Source organism: Cherax quadricarinatus, chromosome 38, assembly GCF_038502225.1.
Source record: "Cherax quadricarinatus isolate ZL_2023a chromosome 38, ASM3850222v1, whole genome shotgun sequence".
Classification (NCBI taxonomy): domain Eukaryota; kingdom Metazoa; phylum Arthropoda; class Malacostraca; order Decapoda; family Parastacidae; genus Cherax; species Cherax quadricarinatus.
The window spans coordinates 9,733,324-9,749,972 of record NC_091329.1 but is presented as its reverse complement, the minus strand read 5'-3'; the positions used below and the strand labels follow the sequence as shown (position 1 = coordinate 9,749,972).

Below are 16,649 nucleotides of genomic sequence, written 5' to 3'. Positions count from 1 at the left end.
GTCTGTAGTGCTATCTGTGATTATCCCTGATTTAAGGGGGGCTAGTATATTAGTCCATATGTGGTCTATTATGGTTGCACTTGTTTCAGTGAGCCTGGTTGGTTTAGTTATTGTTGGTATGAGAAGTGTGTTGTTCATATTGTTGATGAAATCAGTTACAGGCTGATCATCTAGTAGGCCAAGGTTGATGTTGAAGTCTCCAGCTAAGAGAAGGTGGTGCTTATTCATTTGTCTGTTTGTTATTAGTGCCTTTAATTTCTCACTGAAATTTGGGATGTTTGTGTGGGGTATCCGGTAAATGGCACCGATTGTTATAGGCGTCTTAAGGTTTTTTACAGTAAAATTAGCAAAAATGTATTCTCCATATTCATCACTAAAGCAAATGGTGCTAATACAAGATAATTGGTTAGAGTAATAGATTGCAATACCACTCCCAACTCCAATTTTTCTTTATCTAAATCACTTGATACCCTCCTCACCTTACTCTTTTCTATGTTCACTTTCAACTTTCTACCTTTACACACACTCCCAAACTCATCCACTAACCTTTGTAATTTTTCTTTAGAATCTCCCATAAGCACAGTATCATCAGCAAAAAGCAACTGTGTCAATTCCCATTTTGTATTTGATTCCCCATAATTTAATCCCACCCCTCTCCCAAACACCCTAGCATTTACTTCTTTTACAACCCCATCTATAAACAACCATGGTGACATTACACATCCCTGTCTAAAGATGGCCGACACAAACCCACTACCAGTACAGTATGCTCCTCGTTTAATGACCTAGTCGCAGGAATGGAACTTGGTCGTTAAGCGAGGAGTGCCTGTATACAACAAAAAATAATCATGTATACATAAACATATGTTTCCTTCCTTCAGGACAAGAGCATATGCCCAAACATTATGCTCCTCTCACTTAGGACAAGGGCACATGACACTCTCCTTCAAAACAAGGGACACATACCCAAAAATATGCTCTCTTTATGACTAGGTAATGAGAGAGATGGACACAAGTACAAAGCAGAAATTTTATCTCCAATTTTTAAGCTTTATTTTTTAAAAATAATGACCTTTGTCATCTTATTAACCCTTTGACTGTTTCAGTCATATATATACGTCTTACGAGCCAATGTGTTTGACGTATATATACTCAAAAATTCTAGTGGCTTTAAATCAAGCAGGAGAAAGCTGGTAGACCCACATGTGAGAGAATGGGTCTGTGTGCACCATATAAAAAAAACCCTGCAGCATGCAGTGCATGAGAAAAAAAAAAAACTTTTTGGATTAAAACGCCGACTTAGAGGTGTATTTTCGTATAGTTTTTATGGTTATATTCTCGTTTTCGTACTCACATTTGATAGAATGGAAAACATATTATAGAAATAGAGGTGATTTTGTTTGGTTTTACTATGAAAAGGACCTTGAAATAGAGCTCAAAGTAGGGGAAATGTTTGATTTTTGCCGATGTTCAAGAGTAAACAAATGTCCAACTAGTCATTCTAATATGTAGTCATGAATGGGTTGATATTATTTATACAATTACAATATTGCCATAGTCTGCATAACAGTAAATCTTCTATTTTTTTGTTTGAATAAAAATTCAAAATAGAAAGCAAGAGTAATATCAGAGGGGCCTGGAGACATGACTGATGAACAAAGAAAATGTCATTTCAGAGCCAGGCATGTCTGCATTGTTCATTCTGAATCCTATTTTGAAATTGGCCAAATTGCCAATGTCTGACCACTTTATTGAGTAGTTGAAATCGGTAAATGGGCAGTTTCTTGTACTCAATCGATAGAACAAATGAAATTCTAAAGAAATAGTTGAGTTTGGTCGACTGGAACAATGGAATTAGCCGAAAATAGGGCTCAAAATGGGCGAAATCGCCGAGGTCACTAACTTCACGAGAGCGTAATTCCATAAGTTTTCCATCAAATTTTGTACTTTTGGTGTCCTTACCATCGGGAAAATATTCTCTATCATTTCATAAGAAAATGATAATTTTATTTTTTCAAATATTTTGCGATACCAGGAAACATCTCAGGATTTGGGGTTGCGACAGTCAAAGGGTTAATTTAATTAAAATACACTACACACACACAAAATTGTTATACTGTTCTTTAAGGTTGTGATCAAAATTTTTAGTAGGACTTACTATAGATTGCATAAGCATCTCCTGGGAAATATGAACCAGGTTGTACACTGGCAAAGCACTGGCCAACACCAACAATGTGATCTCGTCTCCTATTGTTCGGTATTTCAAAATCTTCTCCATTAATTTTTAAGTTTCGTAAACAGCCACGTAGAGTTTCAGTTTCCTGAAATAATGATGCACTATTACTGAAAAATAATAGCACAGGCAAAGTACATCTGCAAATCCCAGTGGGATAAATAATCAATTATCAAGTTAATATTTTTAAATTGCAAAATTGCCATTATATGAAATGAGATGTTTGCAAATGGGGGATTTGTCTGTACAACTGAATGGACATTCAGATATCCTGTACTGAAAATACTAATGAATTATGAGCCAATTTAATTTGTACAGCTGCAAGGCACAAATAAAATATTTATAATAAAATAAATTGAATACTACAATTGAATTAAAGAAAGAATAATTAAAAAAATCTAAATACCTGCATAGTATCTGGAATGACAATATTTGCTGGCAGACTTCCCAAGAATAATGCCCGGCCAACATTCATCTTGCGAGGGGCTTTAACCTTCTTCACCAACTGATTATCTATGAAAAGATGAAGACGCTTCCTAACTTTCTCAATCATAACCTGAAAAAATTAGGAATAAATATATATCACTAAATTTTGAACCTCAGTTGTATTACAGTGTACAATATGTATATCACACTCACCTAAAACTGACAAGAGGAATATGGGAATATTTGCATACCAACTGCAGTACCATATAGAAGTAGAAAAATGATCAAATTGTAACATTAAAATGTACTTGATAATTTTTAGGAAATGAAACATTAAAAAAAAATGACTTACCTTTCTCCACTGTCCAGTATTAAGCCCTGGAGGGGAAATTGCCTCTGTATCCTTTGGGCCTTTTTTATTGTGCTTCCTCAGCGAGACAATTACTCTTCCATTACGAAGCTGGGCTGATATTGTTTGTGTTTTTTTCTTTCTTATATTCTGTAAGTGTTTGATTAAATAATTAATACTCAAGTTTATTCATGCCATTCTTAATCATTAAAGTGTGCCCAATGTACTAGTACACAGGTGAACTATTAAGCACAATTTTTTGTGCCTTCATGTATGCCACCTGCCACTATTTTTCACTTCAGCTCAACATTTGAGTGTCCTACAATGTCCTTGTACCCTTAAAAAAATCTAAGACGAAGTTGGTCCACACAGTGCATCATGAGTAACACTGCCTAACTATCATAAGTACACGGTGAAACCCAGAACCTGTTGTGCACTCGCCAGCTTTCCTACCAGCTCTTGATCCAAAGTATTGGACTTGTCCTTCCCTTCCTTGAACCAATCCTGCTAATACCTATCTCCCAAGTGCTGTATGATCCCTACAGATAGCATTTCATCCTAAATATATTATTAATATTTATACTGATATAGGTAGTAGGTTGGTAGACAGCAACCGCCCAGGGAGGTACTACCGTCCTGCCAAGTGAGTGTAAAACGAAAGCCTGTAATTGTTTTACATGATGGTAGGATTGCTGGTGTCCTTTTTTCTGTCTCATGGACATGCAAAATTTCAGGTATGTCTTGCTACTTCTACTTACACTCAGGTCACACTACACATACATGTACAAGCGTATATATACATAACCCTCTGGGTTTTCTTCTATTTTCTTTCTAATTCTTCTTCTTGTTTATTTCCTCTTATCTCCATGGGGAAGTGGAACAGAATTCTTCCTCTGTAAGCCATGCGTGTCGTAAGAGGCGACTAAAATGCCGGGAGCAAGGGGCTAGTAACCCCTTCTCCTGTATATATTACTAAATTTAAAAGGAGAAACTTCAGTTTTTTCTTTTGGGCCACCCCACCTCAGTGGGATACGGCTGATACGTTGAAAGAAGAAGAAGATTTATACTGATAATGATTCAGAAACTGTTATAGAGGGCATAGTAGGTAAGTTTAGGGTGTCAGGAGTAAATGATAATGGGGGACATCTAATTGAAGGAGGGGTGTTAATGTTGCAGTTTAGAAACTGTAGTGTAAAGCACCCTTCTGGCAAGACAGTGATGGAGTGAATGATGGTGAAGTTTTTCTTTTTCGGGCCACCCTGCCTTGGTGGGAATCGGCCAGTGTGTTAATAAAAAAATCTAATTGAACTTTGCATAGGAGGTCTGGTAATAGGTAATACATATTTTCAGAAAAAGAGGACAGGTAAATATGCGAGATACAGTACGTCAGACTTGTATTAAGAGACAAAAGATTGATGGGTAGACTTCTAGATGTTTGATTTTAGAGGGACAACAGATATCTGATTATTATTTAGTTGTAGGTTATCAACATATACCAACCTGTTAGAGTTTTATGACAAATCATGCTAAGAAATGTAACTCAGAAGAAAGATGGACTGCATTTTCTGAGACTGTAAGAAGGCATCAGACATTGTACCCACGAGAGGCTGGGGCATTAATCCGAGATGCAAGCATTAATAATAGGGAACGTACTTTAGTGGATTAAAAAAGTACCTTAGGGGAAAGCAACAATTTGACTATCAGGTAAGAGACATCAGAGTGGGGACGAGTAACTAGCAAGGTTCTACAAGTATAGACATTAGGACCGGTAATGTTTCTAGTTTATGTGGATGAAATTCCAGATGGGACTGAATCAGATGTATTCCTGTTTGCTGGTGACATAAAACTAACAGGAATAAAAAAAAGATGAACAGGGAAAGGCTCCAGGTAGGTCTGGACAAACTGCAAAAATGGTCAGATAAGTGGTTGCTTAAATTCTATCCAAGAAAATCAGATGTGAGTCAAGACCTAGAAACAGACCTAGTGACTGGTGTATCACTAAAGGCTCAAAATGGCTGAATAACCTCTGCAGCCAATGCTCATCCGGCAGATCTTAAGAGTAGCCTTCAGGAGTCCCAACAAAGTCAAAGTCATTCTCTGTTCAACATACATCAGGTCCATCTTGGAGAATGCAGCACCAGTAAGAAACTGGAAAAGGTGCAGAGGTATGCAATGAGGCTTGTTCTAGAACTATAAGGAGACTAAGAGAGTCAAATCTAATGACAGTGGAGGACAGAAGAATCAGAAAAGATATAACAGGTAAAATGCTCAGGGGAATTGATAGGGTAGACAGGGACAGGCTGTTTGAGAGTCAAGACACAGGTACTGGGAGACACAGCTGGAAGTTACACACAGATGAGCCACAGGGATGTCAAGAAGTATGTCTTCAGTCTCTGTAGTGGTTAGGAAGTGGAATGATCTTGATGAGGAAGTGGCAGAGGCAGGCTCTATACAGTTCTAAGAGTAGGTGTGATAGGGCCCATGAAGCTAGGAGGGAGTGAATCTGGCAAGTTGAGAGGTGGGGCCCCCCTCAAGGAAGGTTCCTTGATGTTGGTGAGGGGCTCTTGATTTAGGGAATTGGATCTGTGCTCCAGTTCCCCAAATTAAGCCTGAATGCCTTCCACATCCCCCCCCCCCCCAGGCGCTGTATAATCCTCCGGGTTTAGCGCTTCCCCCTTGATTGTAATAATAATAGAGAGGTGGGGCCAGATGCTGAGACTTGATTCCTACAACTACATATTATAAGCGAGTACACAAAATATAATGCAAAACTCACCGAGCCAATGAAAAATAGTCCATTTGGATAATATGTCCGAAATTCAAAAGAAATGTTGAAGTTCTTTTTAAAGGTCCTGGGATTCATAGGTACCATCACATATGACTCAAGCTGATCTCCAAATTTAAGTGCTTTGTACTCCACTGTATGCTGGGTTGGGGGTTGGCATGAGTCTATCTCCTGAAACAAAATGTAAGATTAAGTTTGACTACAATATATGATTGCTAATTTTTGTTAAACATATTTAATTTTGGTTAGGGAAATAATAATTACCATTTCTTACAGAGAAAATGCTTCCAAACAATATATTATTACATTATGTATATGGGCAAGATTACAATTATTCATGGTACTGTCTGAAAACACTGTCATTTGTTATTTCTTTAACTTGCCAAACCTGCACAAATTGAAACCAGCTGGTGCAATCTGTTTTCTACACTTTCTTCCTCTATTTATTATACAGTATCCAAAACTGCATTCTCAAAGTCTTATCTCAGTCATTTATTTGACACTGCACATATCTCTAGCATTTCAATGCATTTTTATTTTTAATATAATTTTTTTTAACACTGGTCATCTCCCAAAAAAGAAGAAATAAAAGTTTTTCTTTTTTACATTTAGTAATTTATACAGGAAAAGGGATTACTAGTCCCTTGCTCTCAGCATTTTAGGAGTGTTTTAAGATACTCTTTTTAATACAGTGGAACCTCGAATTTCATCATCCCTTTTCTGTATGTATAACTATATATATATATTCTTTTAACAAGTCGGCCGTCTCCCACTGAGGCAGGGTGACCCAAAAAGAAAATACTTTGATCATCATTCAACACTTTCACCTCACTCACACAATCACTGTTTTTGCAGAGGTGCTCAAAACACAACAGTTTAGAAGCATATACATATAAAGATACACAACATATCCCTCTAAACTGCTATAGTTATTCTCTATAAATGTATTTTTTTGTTAATATTTTTGGGTGTCTCGAATGGATTAATTGGATTTACATTGTCTTATGGGAAATATTAACAAAAAATACATTTTATAGAGAACTATAGTTTTACATACAGAAAAGGGATGATGAAATTCGAGGGTCCACGTATATCCTTTTCATATCATGTACTCTACACAAATTTGTTATCTTTATGATTGTGAAATCTTATTTTATATGAAGACTGTATATTTTGCCCTTGCACCAAAGCCCTCGTCAGTGAACTGGTGAGGTTATTTCATTGCATCCCAGGCTTTAAAGCATCATATATGTACTTTACAATTAGATAAACTTGTTTGGACTAAAACTTCTTATTTTTCTATAGCAACCCATACCTTGCCTGTGAGGTGAATTTCTGAGTTGTAAACCCCTAGCTGAAACTGTGCAAAGCCAACACATTACTTCAGAAGATGCAAATGTATTCAGTGTCCAATACTTTTTCTGTAATGTGGTGGTGGTTTAGATGTATGACTTAGCCTAGTGTTACTAGATGGGAGTCTGCCTTCTGGGCAAAGTGTAAATTGATTTATAAAGAATATTCCTTTCTTGTTATAGAATGATATACTGTATGTCTATAGAGTAAGTAATTAGACATACCTTCATATCTCCTTCCATGCCTTGCATCGCAGTGGGTGGAAGATCAGCACAACGACCAATGTACACATCTTTGAATTTCACTGGCCGTGAAAATGACACTACCCTGGAAATGCAAAATTTATGAATAATCCTTGAAAATATAATAGAATAAATAATCAATAGTCTTGTTTACTGCCACTTTTGTACTCTTCCTATTTGTACTACATTTTTCCACACCTATTCATCTAGTCTTTTAACTTAATATTTTCTCATACACTTTCTTCCCTACTTCATGATCATTCCTTCATCATGACTGCTATATACCAATTTAGCATGACTCATGAAATTGTAATAGCACGATTGCAAACAAATTACAGAGCGGGTGGAACTCTAACCCACAGCAGGTGAGTCCAAGGATATTTATTCCTTATTCTTTACTTGGAATATTAATCTTTAACCCTTTGACTGTTTAGGTCGTATATATACGTATTAGGAGCCAATGTGTTTGACGTATATTTTTTATTATTTTTATTATCACACCGGCCGATTCCCACCAAGGCAGGGTGGCCCGAAAAAGAAAAACTTTCACCATCATTCACTCCATCACTGTCTTGCCAGAAGGGTGCTTTACACTACAGTTTTTAAACTGCAACATTAACACCCCTCCTTCAGAGTGCAGGCACTGTACTTCCCATCTCCAGGACTCAAGTCCGGCCTGCCGGTTTCCCTGAATCCCTTCATAAATGTTACTTTGCTCACACTCCAACAGCACGTCAAGTATTAAAAACCATTTGTCTCCATTCACTCCTATCAAACACGCTCACGCATGCCTGCTGGAAGTCCAAGCCCCTCGCACACAAAACCTCCTTTACCCCCTCCCTCCAACCCTTCCTAGGCCGACCCCTACCCCGCCTTCCTTCCACGTATATATACTCAAAAATTCTAGCGGCTTCAAATCAAGCGGGAGAAAGCTGGTAGGCCCACATGTGAGAGAATGGGTGTGTGTGCACCATATAAAAAAAACTGCAGCACGCAGTGCATATTGAGAAAAAAAACTTCGACCATGTTTTTGGATTAAAACGCCGACTTACAGGTGTATTTTCATATAGTTTTTATGGTTATATTCTCATTTTTGTAGTCACATTTGATAGAATGGAAAACATATTATAGAAACAGAGGTGATTTTGACTGGTTTTACTATGAAAAGGACCTTGAAATGGAGGTCAAAGTAGGGGAAATGTTTGATTTTTGCCAATGTTCAAGAGTAAACAAATGATGTCATTGTCCAACTAATATGCAGTCATGAATGGGTTGACATTATTTATACAATTATTACAATATTACAATAGTCTGCCCCTCAAGGAAGGTTCCTTGATGTTGGTGAGGGGCTCTTGATTTAGGGAATTGGATCTGTGCTCCAGTTCCCCGAATTAAGCCTGAATGCCTTCCACATTCCCCCCCCCCAGGCGCTGTATAATCCTCCGGGTTTAGCGCTTCCCCCTTGATTATAATAATAATAATAATACAACAGTCTGCATAACAGTAAATCTTCTATTTTTTGTTTGAATAAAAATTCAAAGAGTAATATCAGAGGGGCCTGGAGACATGACTGATGAACAAAGAAAATGTTATTTTAGAGCCAGGAATGTCTGCATTGTTCATTCTGGACCCTATTTTTGAAACTGGCATATTTTTTAATTTGCGTGAAATTGGCCAAATTGCCAATTTCTGACCACTTTATTGGGTAGTTGAAATCGGTAAATGGGCAGTTTCTTGTACTCGATCGATAGAACAAATGGAGTTCTAAAGAAATAGTTATGAGTTTAGTCGACTGGAACAATGGAATTAGCCGAAAGTAGGGCTCAAATTGGGCAAAATCACCGATTCGTAAATATTGCAGAGGTCGCTAACTTCGTGAGAGTGTAATTCCATAAGTTTTCCATCAAATTTCGTATTTTTGGTGTCATTACCATTGGGAAAAGATTCTCAATCATCTCAAAAGAAAAAATTTTGTCTTTTTTCAAATATTATGCAACATCAGGAGACGCCTCAGGATTTGGGGTTGCGACAGTAAAAGGGTTAATTGATGACATAATAAAACCTACAATAAATAATAGTAAACATTTAATTTAACCAACTAATGAGGGAAGTGGGTGGCTGGTCACAATAATTGTGGTGGACAGAAATGAAATTGCTTTGCTGTGATCATAATAATGGACAATTCTGTAACCAACGGACTATTTTTTTTTCCAATGAACTGGCCATATCCTGCTGAGGCAGAGTGACCTAAAAAGAAAAATTAAAGTTTCTCTTTTAACTCATTAACTGTCCAAACATAGATCTACGTTTGCTTGCCCAGCGCTCCAAATATTTTGAAAAAAAAAAAAATTAAAGAGGGCAATTTTCTGTGTGTAATACAAAAATTTTTTTTTTTTTTTTTAAGAACAAGTAGTTACCGAGATTATAAGACCACGAAGTTGGCACCGGATGCTCACCTGATGGCAACATGGAGTCCTGCCGCTTGCAGAAGTGTTGCCAATATACTACCTTTATTTCTCATTTTTATATAATTTTTATGTTCTGATAATTACATAGCCGATCTTTGTTCTGACACTAAGATTAGATACTGAAATTGTACTCAAATTGTCGCAAACACACTGACAGGTTAACATTTACACCTGTCTTGGTTATTCACTATTGTCTAGGAATATACACAAAGTATTTATAGGTCCCAGCAATGTTTTAGACATGCTGGAGTATATATGGAACTCCTTGAAACATGGTGTTAAGACGAGTGTTACTAAACTGCTGACAGGGTAAGCAGTGGAGTGACACTTTGATGATCGTGCACTGCTGTATGGAACCCTGGCTTTATTTGTTTACACTGTTACACAAACATGTTTGTCTAGGTATGTCTGCTTGTCTCTCTTGTTTCAGAGAGTTGCTCATGAACCAACTGGTATTACACACGATCACGTCTCAATCCTGAACAAGTGAAAATGCGTATTATTTGCCAGTTGCCAGTCATGCTTATTATGCATTATATTATCTACAAGCACAGTATAACACTGTCTGGATTTTTTGGATTATCCTAGGTAATTTACACTGTATAATTGTATTTACATATGTGTACCTGTGAGATAGACAGGGCCTGCCGAACACACATTACCCGTTATAGGACATTCTGGCAGGATGACACTACCAGTGGTACCAAGATTGAAAGGATGTTGCACATGGGTTGTTATCAAGGTTTTTGATATTTCTGCAACCACTTGTGGCCACATCCACCTCAAAGCCACAAACTCTGGACCAACGTCGCTTTCCTCTTAAAAGGGAAGTGTTAATATACATGACATCAGTGAATCCTTTGTGTTTGCTTTAGCTGGCACTCAGTTGAACTGGTGATCCCACAAGGTACTAAGTACTCCCAGATTTTTTTTTTAATACTGTGCACACTGAGTGTTAAGACCCATTCTATGCTGACCAAGCATCTCAGGCCAATTATGCCAAATTTGGAGGCAGGAAAAATAAAACATAGATCTACGTTTGGACAGATAAAGAGTTAAATTTAGTAATGTATACAAAAGGGGTTATTAGTCTCTTTCTCCCGGCATTTTAGTTGCCTCTTATGACACGCATGGCTAATGGAGGAAGAATTCTTTTCTACTTCCCCATGGAGACTAATGTACTTTACAGTTTACAAATCAACTGACCAAGCAGGTCTTGTCCTGTATTTCTGAAGTTTGTTAAACTGAGAGTTACTATATTTGATTTATGGGAGTGGGAACAGTAATATAAAACATTGAGATTGAAAAATGCAGGGCACCATATACTGTAGCACTATCTTATTATTATCATTGCCTAATTCGCTTTGTCACTTTATTCATTAAAGTTGTTCTATAACAACTTTGAATTAAGCTACAGGCACCTTATGCAGTGCTTTAAGACCCTTTTGGGTTTAGCACTTAATTTGATTATATTATTATTACAAGCACCTTAATCCATATTCTGATTAGTTACTCAATACCTCATCATTTTTTTTCCCTATATTTCACTTAGACCTGCATTTAATAAAATATATTTATACAATGCTTGCCTGTTATTAACAATCACATCACGGATACAGCCTTTTAATGCTCTGGAAGACCCAACCATGGTTACAGCATCAATTCCTTCAGGAACTCCACCAAAATAGAGCCCTCCTGTATCTGGTCCGGACACAACTTGACTTCCTCGGTCCAATCTTGTTCCATTAACTTCTCTATCATCCACCTTCAGGGTGACTCTGGGTGAAAAATTAAACAGCAGTGCCAGTAGAACATTAGAATAAACTTGTTGTACTTATTAAACATACACTATGGGATGATTAATTAATAAGTGTCACATACACCAGTTAACATTTCTCTCTCTCTCCCCCTATAGAAATACAGAAATAATCTAGAGTATGTATTCATTTCCTTATGATATATTACTGGGAGAGACCATCTTATCTAGAACATCAATCCCAGCCTAGCATTTGTTACTGTTGTCACTGCATTCCTCTTCAAGGGGGGCTCCTTGGCGTGGTGAAGAGGCTCTTGGTCTGAGGAATTAGCCCTGTCGGTCTTCTTCCTCAGACCGAACCTAATTACCCCCCATTCTCCCCTCCCCTATCCCATCCTCCCCATCCTCCCCTTTTTCCATTCCTCCTCCTCCTCCTCACCCCTCCCTTTTGCCCTTCCTCTTTTTAGCCTTCGTGATTTCTCCCACAGGCGCGCTAGTTCCTAGGTAGGGGAAAGGACACCGGGGTCCATCCCATTCCGTTGAGGTTTCTTGGCGGTGGCGTAGTTTGCCGTGGAATCTGGATTGCCTAGGGATGTCCCGATCCCTCTCCGGTATCCCGGAGTGGCTTTGGGTGTCTTTTGGGCGACGGGTGTATCTCTGGAAGCCACCTTTCGGATTCCGGGGGTGGTGGCTGAAGGAGGTATGCTTTGTGGCGGATATCCGGCCGCCCTCTCTTTTGTCCACCGAGGTAGCTCGGCAGATGTGAGGTTGCTATCCCAGATTGCTGGTTTACTGGCATGAAGGGTAGGGTATGGCACGGGTTCCATGCTGCATCTGCGCTACTAGCGGTGTCGAGTCCTCTTGGGCGCGGAGGGGGATTTCCGGCCCTTTCATTCCTCCTGGGAACTATTCCTCCCCGCTCCCCCCTTTTTTTATTCTTTTTTTTATTTTTATTTTCTTTTCTTCTTTCTTTTTTTTTCTTAAAAACAAAAAGCAAAGGAGTAACCTAACCATGGCAGCCCTAGTCCATGAAACCACTACCCCCGGGCCCCTTCTTGATACCGCACCCCATTCTGACCCTGCCTTGTGTTTAGACCACTCTTCGGACACTCCTGATGCCCCTGTACCTCTTGCTGGTGCTGTTTCCTCACCCGCTTCAGGTACCGGGGCTTCGACTGACTCCTTCGATTTGTCTGAACTCCGCTCTCCTTTGACTATGCTTCCGGCTTCTCCCTCTACGGTACGGCAATTTTCGAATCGCCCACCCATTTCCTGCCGGACCAACTCCGGTCCTACTCCTAAACGCCAACGTCAATCTCCTGATGATGCTCCGTCGTTACCTTCCCATTCTACTCGGAAACGACCGACACGTCAAGCACTCCCTCTCCACGCTCAGTTTCGGACCACACAATGGACTAAATTCTTTACTTTAAGACCAACTTCTTCTTCTGCCTACCTTTCTGACCATAGTATTGCCAAAGCGCTCCTGCGTCATGTTGGCAGAGATATTTCATTTCACGCTCTCAAGAGCGGTACACGCATCGTCACTGTCCAGAATGCTACCCAAGCTCATGATCTTTCTCTCCTTTCGAATATCGATACTACTCCTATCACTATTGAAAAACATCTTTCTCTCAATTCTTGTAGTGGTACTGTCATTCTGCCCCATACCATAGTCCAACAGAATTTCCAGTCATGTGGCAATGACATTTTTGAACAGCTGGAACTCCAGGATCTCCCAATCCTCAAAGTAGACACTTATGTCCTTCCTGCCCGGGGGCGGAGACGTTACCCTTGCAATGTGGCTCGTTTAACTTTTGACAGCCGAGAACTCCCGTCCTCTGTATATGTCGCGGGACATCGGTTACAAGTTCGAAAGGTGATACCTACACCGCAACAATGTAGAAATTGCTGGCGTTTTGGTCACCCAGCGAAATATTGCAGATCTATGGCCGAATGCCCAGTCTGTGGTGCCGACAACCATTCTAATACATCTTGCAGTCAACCTCCATCTTGCCTTAATTGTAATGAAGCTCACCCTTCGTACTCCCGCCGTTGCCAGGTCTACTTAAATGAACGTGAAATCCGTTGCCTCAAAGAGGCAGAAGGTCTCCCTTATGCTATGGCAGTTACTCATCTCCGCCTCCAAGGGAGACTACCCCGTGTTTCTTATTCTCGTGTTTCCAAACGTCCCCCCACTTCTGGGGTCCCATCTTCTGCAGCCTCCTCTGTTGTTACCCCTCCCATAGCCACTATGGCATCTAATCCTTTTGCTGTCCTTGGCTCTGACGTCCCGACTACAACTCAGTCTGTTCTCACATCTTCGCGTCCTTCCTCACAAGCCCCAGTATCGACAAGACCTCGTACGACACCTAATACCAATCGCCCCTCTACTCAGAAGTCCAAAAAATCCACATTGCTCAAATCTTCTTTGCCCCTTCCTTCCCTTCTTCCACCTCCACACGTTACCTTTCCAGTCTCTGTACCTAGTTCTTCCCCTCTCTCTGGCTCTATTACAAGTGTGGAGATTCACCCTCCTCCTCGTACTATGCCTTCCACCCCCGTCCCCTCCCAAGTTTCTCCCTCTTCTGTCACCTCCCAGGTTTCTACCTCTTCTGTCCCCCCCCACACTTCATCTCCAGTCCCTTACACTTTTCCCTCCCCCTCTACTTTGGTACAGTCCATTACTGTCCCAATCTTTACTCACCCTCCTCCTCCTATCTCCAATATGGTTTCCCATACATCTTTGAATTCAGAAACACTTGAAGCCATTTCAGAATATATTGCAGAGACTAAGCCTTCAATGGACACTGATTCACTTCCTGTTCCTTCTCTTCCCTCTCCTCCATCTTCACAACCCCATTCTTCGCAACGCTCCGTTCCTTCGCTACTTGAACTTCTTCCAATGCCACCACACGTTGACTTTTCTAACCCCTCTAGTCCGTAGGTGCCTTTACCTACAGATTCCTGATATTTTCTTCATCGCCAATCATGGCCTATTTACAGTGGAATATCCGCGGCCTCAGGGGTAATCGGGGTGAGCTTCAGATGTTGCTTTCCAGGTTTTCCCCTGTTGGTGCTTGCTTACAAGAACCAAAATTACACTCGGCTGTTTTCCAACCTATCTCAGGCTATAATTTATTGTATTCTTCGGATCCTTTCTCAGATGGGACCTTTAATGAAAGTGCCCTTCTTCTACGCAATGATATTCCGTACTGTCAACTATTTGTCCATACCTCGCTGCATTACACTGCAGCCCGTATCCACTTGAATAAGTGGTTTACAATATGTTCTTTATATCTCTCTCCTTCTCGAGCATTTTCTATCCCAGACTTTGCCTTTCTTGTTTCATCCTTACCACCACCACTTCTGTTACTTGGTGATTTTAATGCCCACCATTTCCTCTGGGGGGGGTCTCATTGTGACTCACGTGGCATTCAGTTGGAGGCTTTTCTTGCCTCTCACCCCCTCCATGTTTTAAATACGGGTACTCCCACCCATTTTGATCCTCGTACTCATACTCTCTCTTGCATCGATCTATCAGTCTGCTCTTCCTCCACTGCACTAGACTTCACCTGGTCTGTTCTACCAGACTTACATGACAGCGATCATTTTCCGATCATTCTTACTTCTCCTTCCTATTCACCACCTTCCCGTAGCCCTCGCTGGCAATTTGATCGGGCAAATTGGGATCTTTACTCACACCTCACTGCTTTTAGTGAGGTTCCTTCTTCATCCTCCATTGATGAGCTCCTACACATCTTCTCGACATCAGTTTATACCGCAGCTTCTCATTCTATACCCCAAACCTCAGGCAGGCATTCTCAGAAGTGCGTGCCTTGGTGGTCTCCTGCTTGTGCTCGTGCAGTACGTTTGAAACGTGCTGCATGGGGCAGGTACCGGTACAATAGAACCGCTGAGAGACTTGTTGATTTTAAGCAGAAGCGTGCGATCGCTCGCCGTGTCATCCGTGAAGCTAAACGCACTTGTTGGCGAGACTATGTTTCCACCATCACCTCTGCTTCTTCTATGAGTGCAGTCTGGAAAAAAGTGAGGAAATTGAGTGGTAAATACTCTCCTGACCCGGCTCCTGTTCTACGGGTCACTGGTGTTGATATAGCAAACCCTCTCGACGTTGCCATTGAACTTGGCACACATCTGGTCCGTATTTCCCGAGGGCTCCATCTATGCCCCTCGTTTCTTTCCTCAAAGTCTGCCAGAGAGTTAGTACCCTTGGACTTTTCTTCTCTCGGAGAAGAACAGTATAATGTGCCTTTTACACTTCAAGAACTGGAGGCAACGCTCTCAGCTTGCCGATCATCAGCAGCTGGGCCTGATGACATTCATATTCGTATGTTACAACATTTACATCGGTCAGCCCTTGTAGTCCTCTTACACCTCTTCAATCTTATTTGGGCACAAGGAGTTCTTCCCCAGCTGTGGAAATCTGCCATTGTTCTCCCTTTCCGCAAACCGGGTACTACAGGACATGATGCCTCCCACTATCGCCCCATCGCTCTTACAAGTGCAGTTTGCAAAGTGATGGAACGCCTCGTAAATCGACGTTTAATGTGGTATTTAGAGACTCACAACAGTCTCTCCGCTAGTCAATATGGCTTTCGTAAGGGTCGTTCTACCATAGACCCCTTACTACGCTTGGATACGTATGTTCGTAATGCCTTTGCGAATAATCACTCAGTTATTGCCATATTTTTTGACCTTGAGAAGGCATATGACACAACTTGGAGGTATAATATTTTGGCCCAGGCCCATTCCTTAGGCCTCCGAGGCAATCTACCATCCTTCCTTAAGAACTTTTTAACTGACAGACATTTCCGTGTTCGAGTCAATAATGTTCTTTCCCCGGACTTCGTCCAAGCTGAAGGTGTCCCTCAGGGATGTGTTCTAAGCACAACACTTTTTCTCCTTGCTATAAATGATTTGGCCTCTGTTCTTCCACCCAATATTTGGTCATCACTCTATGTTGATGACTTCGCTATTGCTTGTGCAGGCGCTGACTGTCACCTTATTGCAGTT

The 16,649-nt window shown here is 40.4% G+C and overlaps 1 protein-coding gene and 1 long non-coding RNA gene across 6 annotated transcripts in view; one reads left to right on the top strand and one right to left on the bottom strand.

Annotated features, from left to right (window-relative positions):
* The window catches only part of wb (wing blister), a 375,780-nt gene that overhangs the window by 12,559 nt on the left and 346,572 nt on the right, over window positions 1-16,649 (bottom strand). For all 3 annotated transcript variants that reach the window (XM_070092086.1, XM_070092087.1, XM_070092088.1), the window contains 6 exons: window positions 11,446-11,634; window positions 7,371-7,473; window positions 5,785-5,964; window positions 3,012-3,158; window positions 2,640-2,789; window positions 2,159-2,321 (listed from right to left, as the gene is read on the bottom strand). In XM_070092086.1, coding sequence (XP_069948187.1) covers window positions 2,159-2,321; window positions 2,640-2,789; window positions 3,012-3,158; window positions 5,785-5,964; window positions 7,371-7,473; window positions 11,446-11,634 — 932 coding nt within the window. The remainder of the gene's footprint in view (window positions 1-2,158; window positions 2,322-2,639; window positions 2,790-3,011; window positions 3,159-5,784; window positions 5,965-7,370; window positions 7,474-11,445; window positions 11,635-16,649) is intronic.
* Window positions 1-16,649, top strand: part of LOC128693003 (uncharacterized) — a 98,055-nt gene that overhangs the window by 27,183 nt on the left and 54,223 nt on the right. The window lies entirely within an intron of this gene.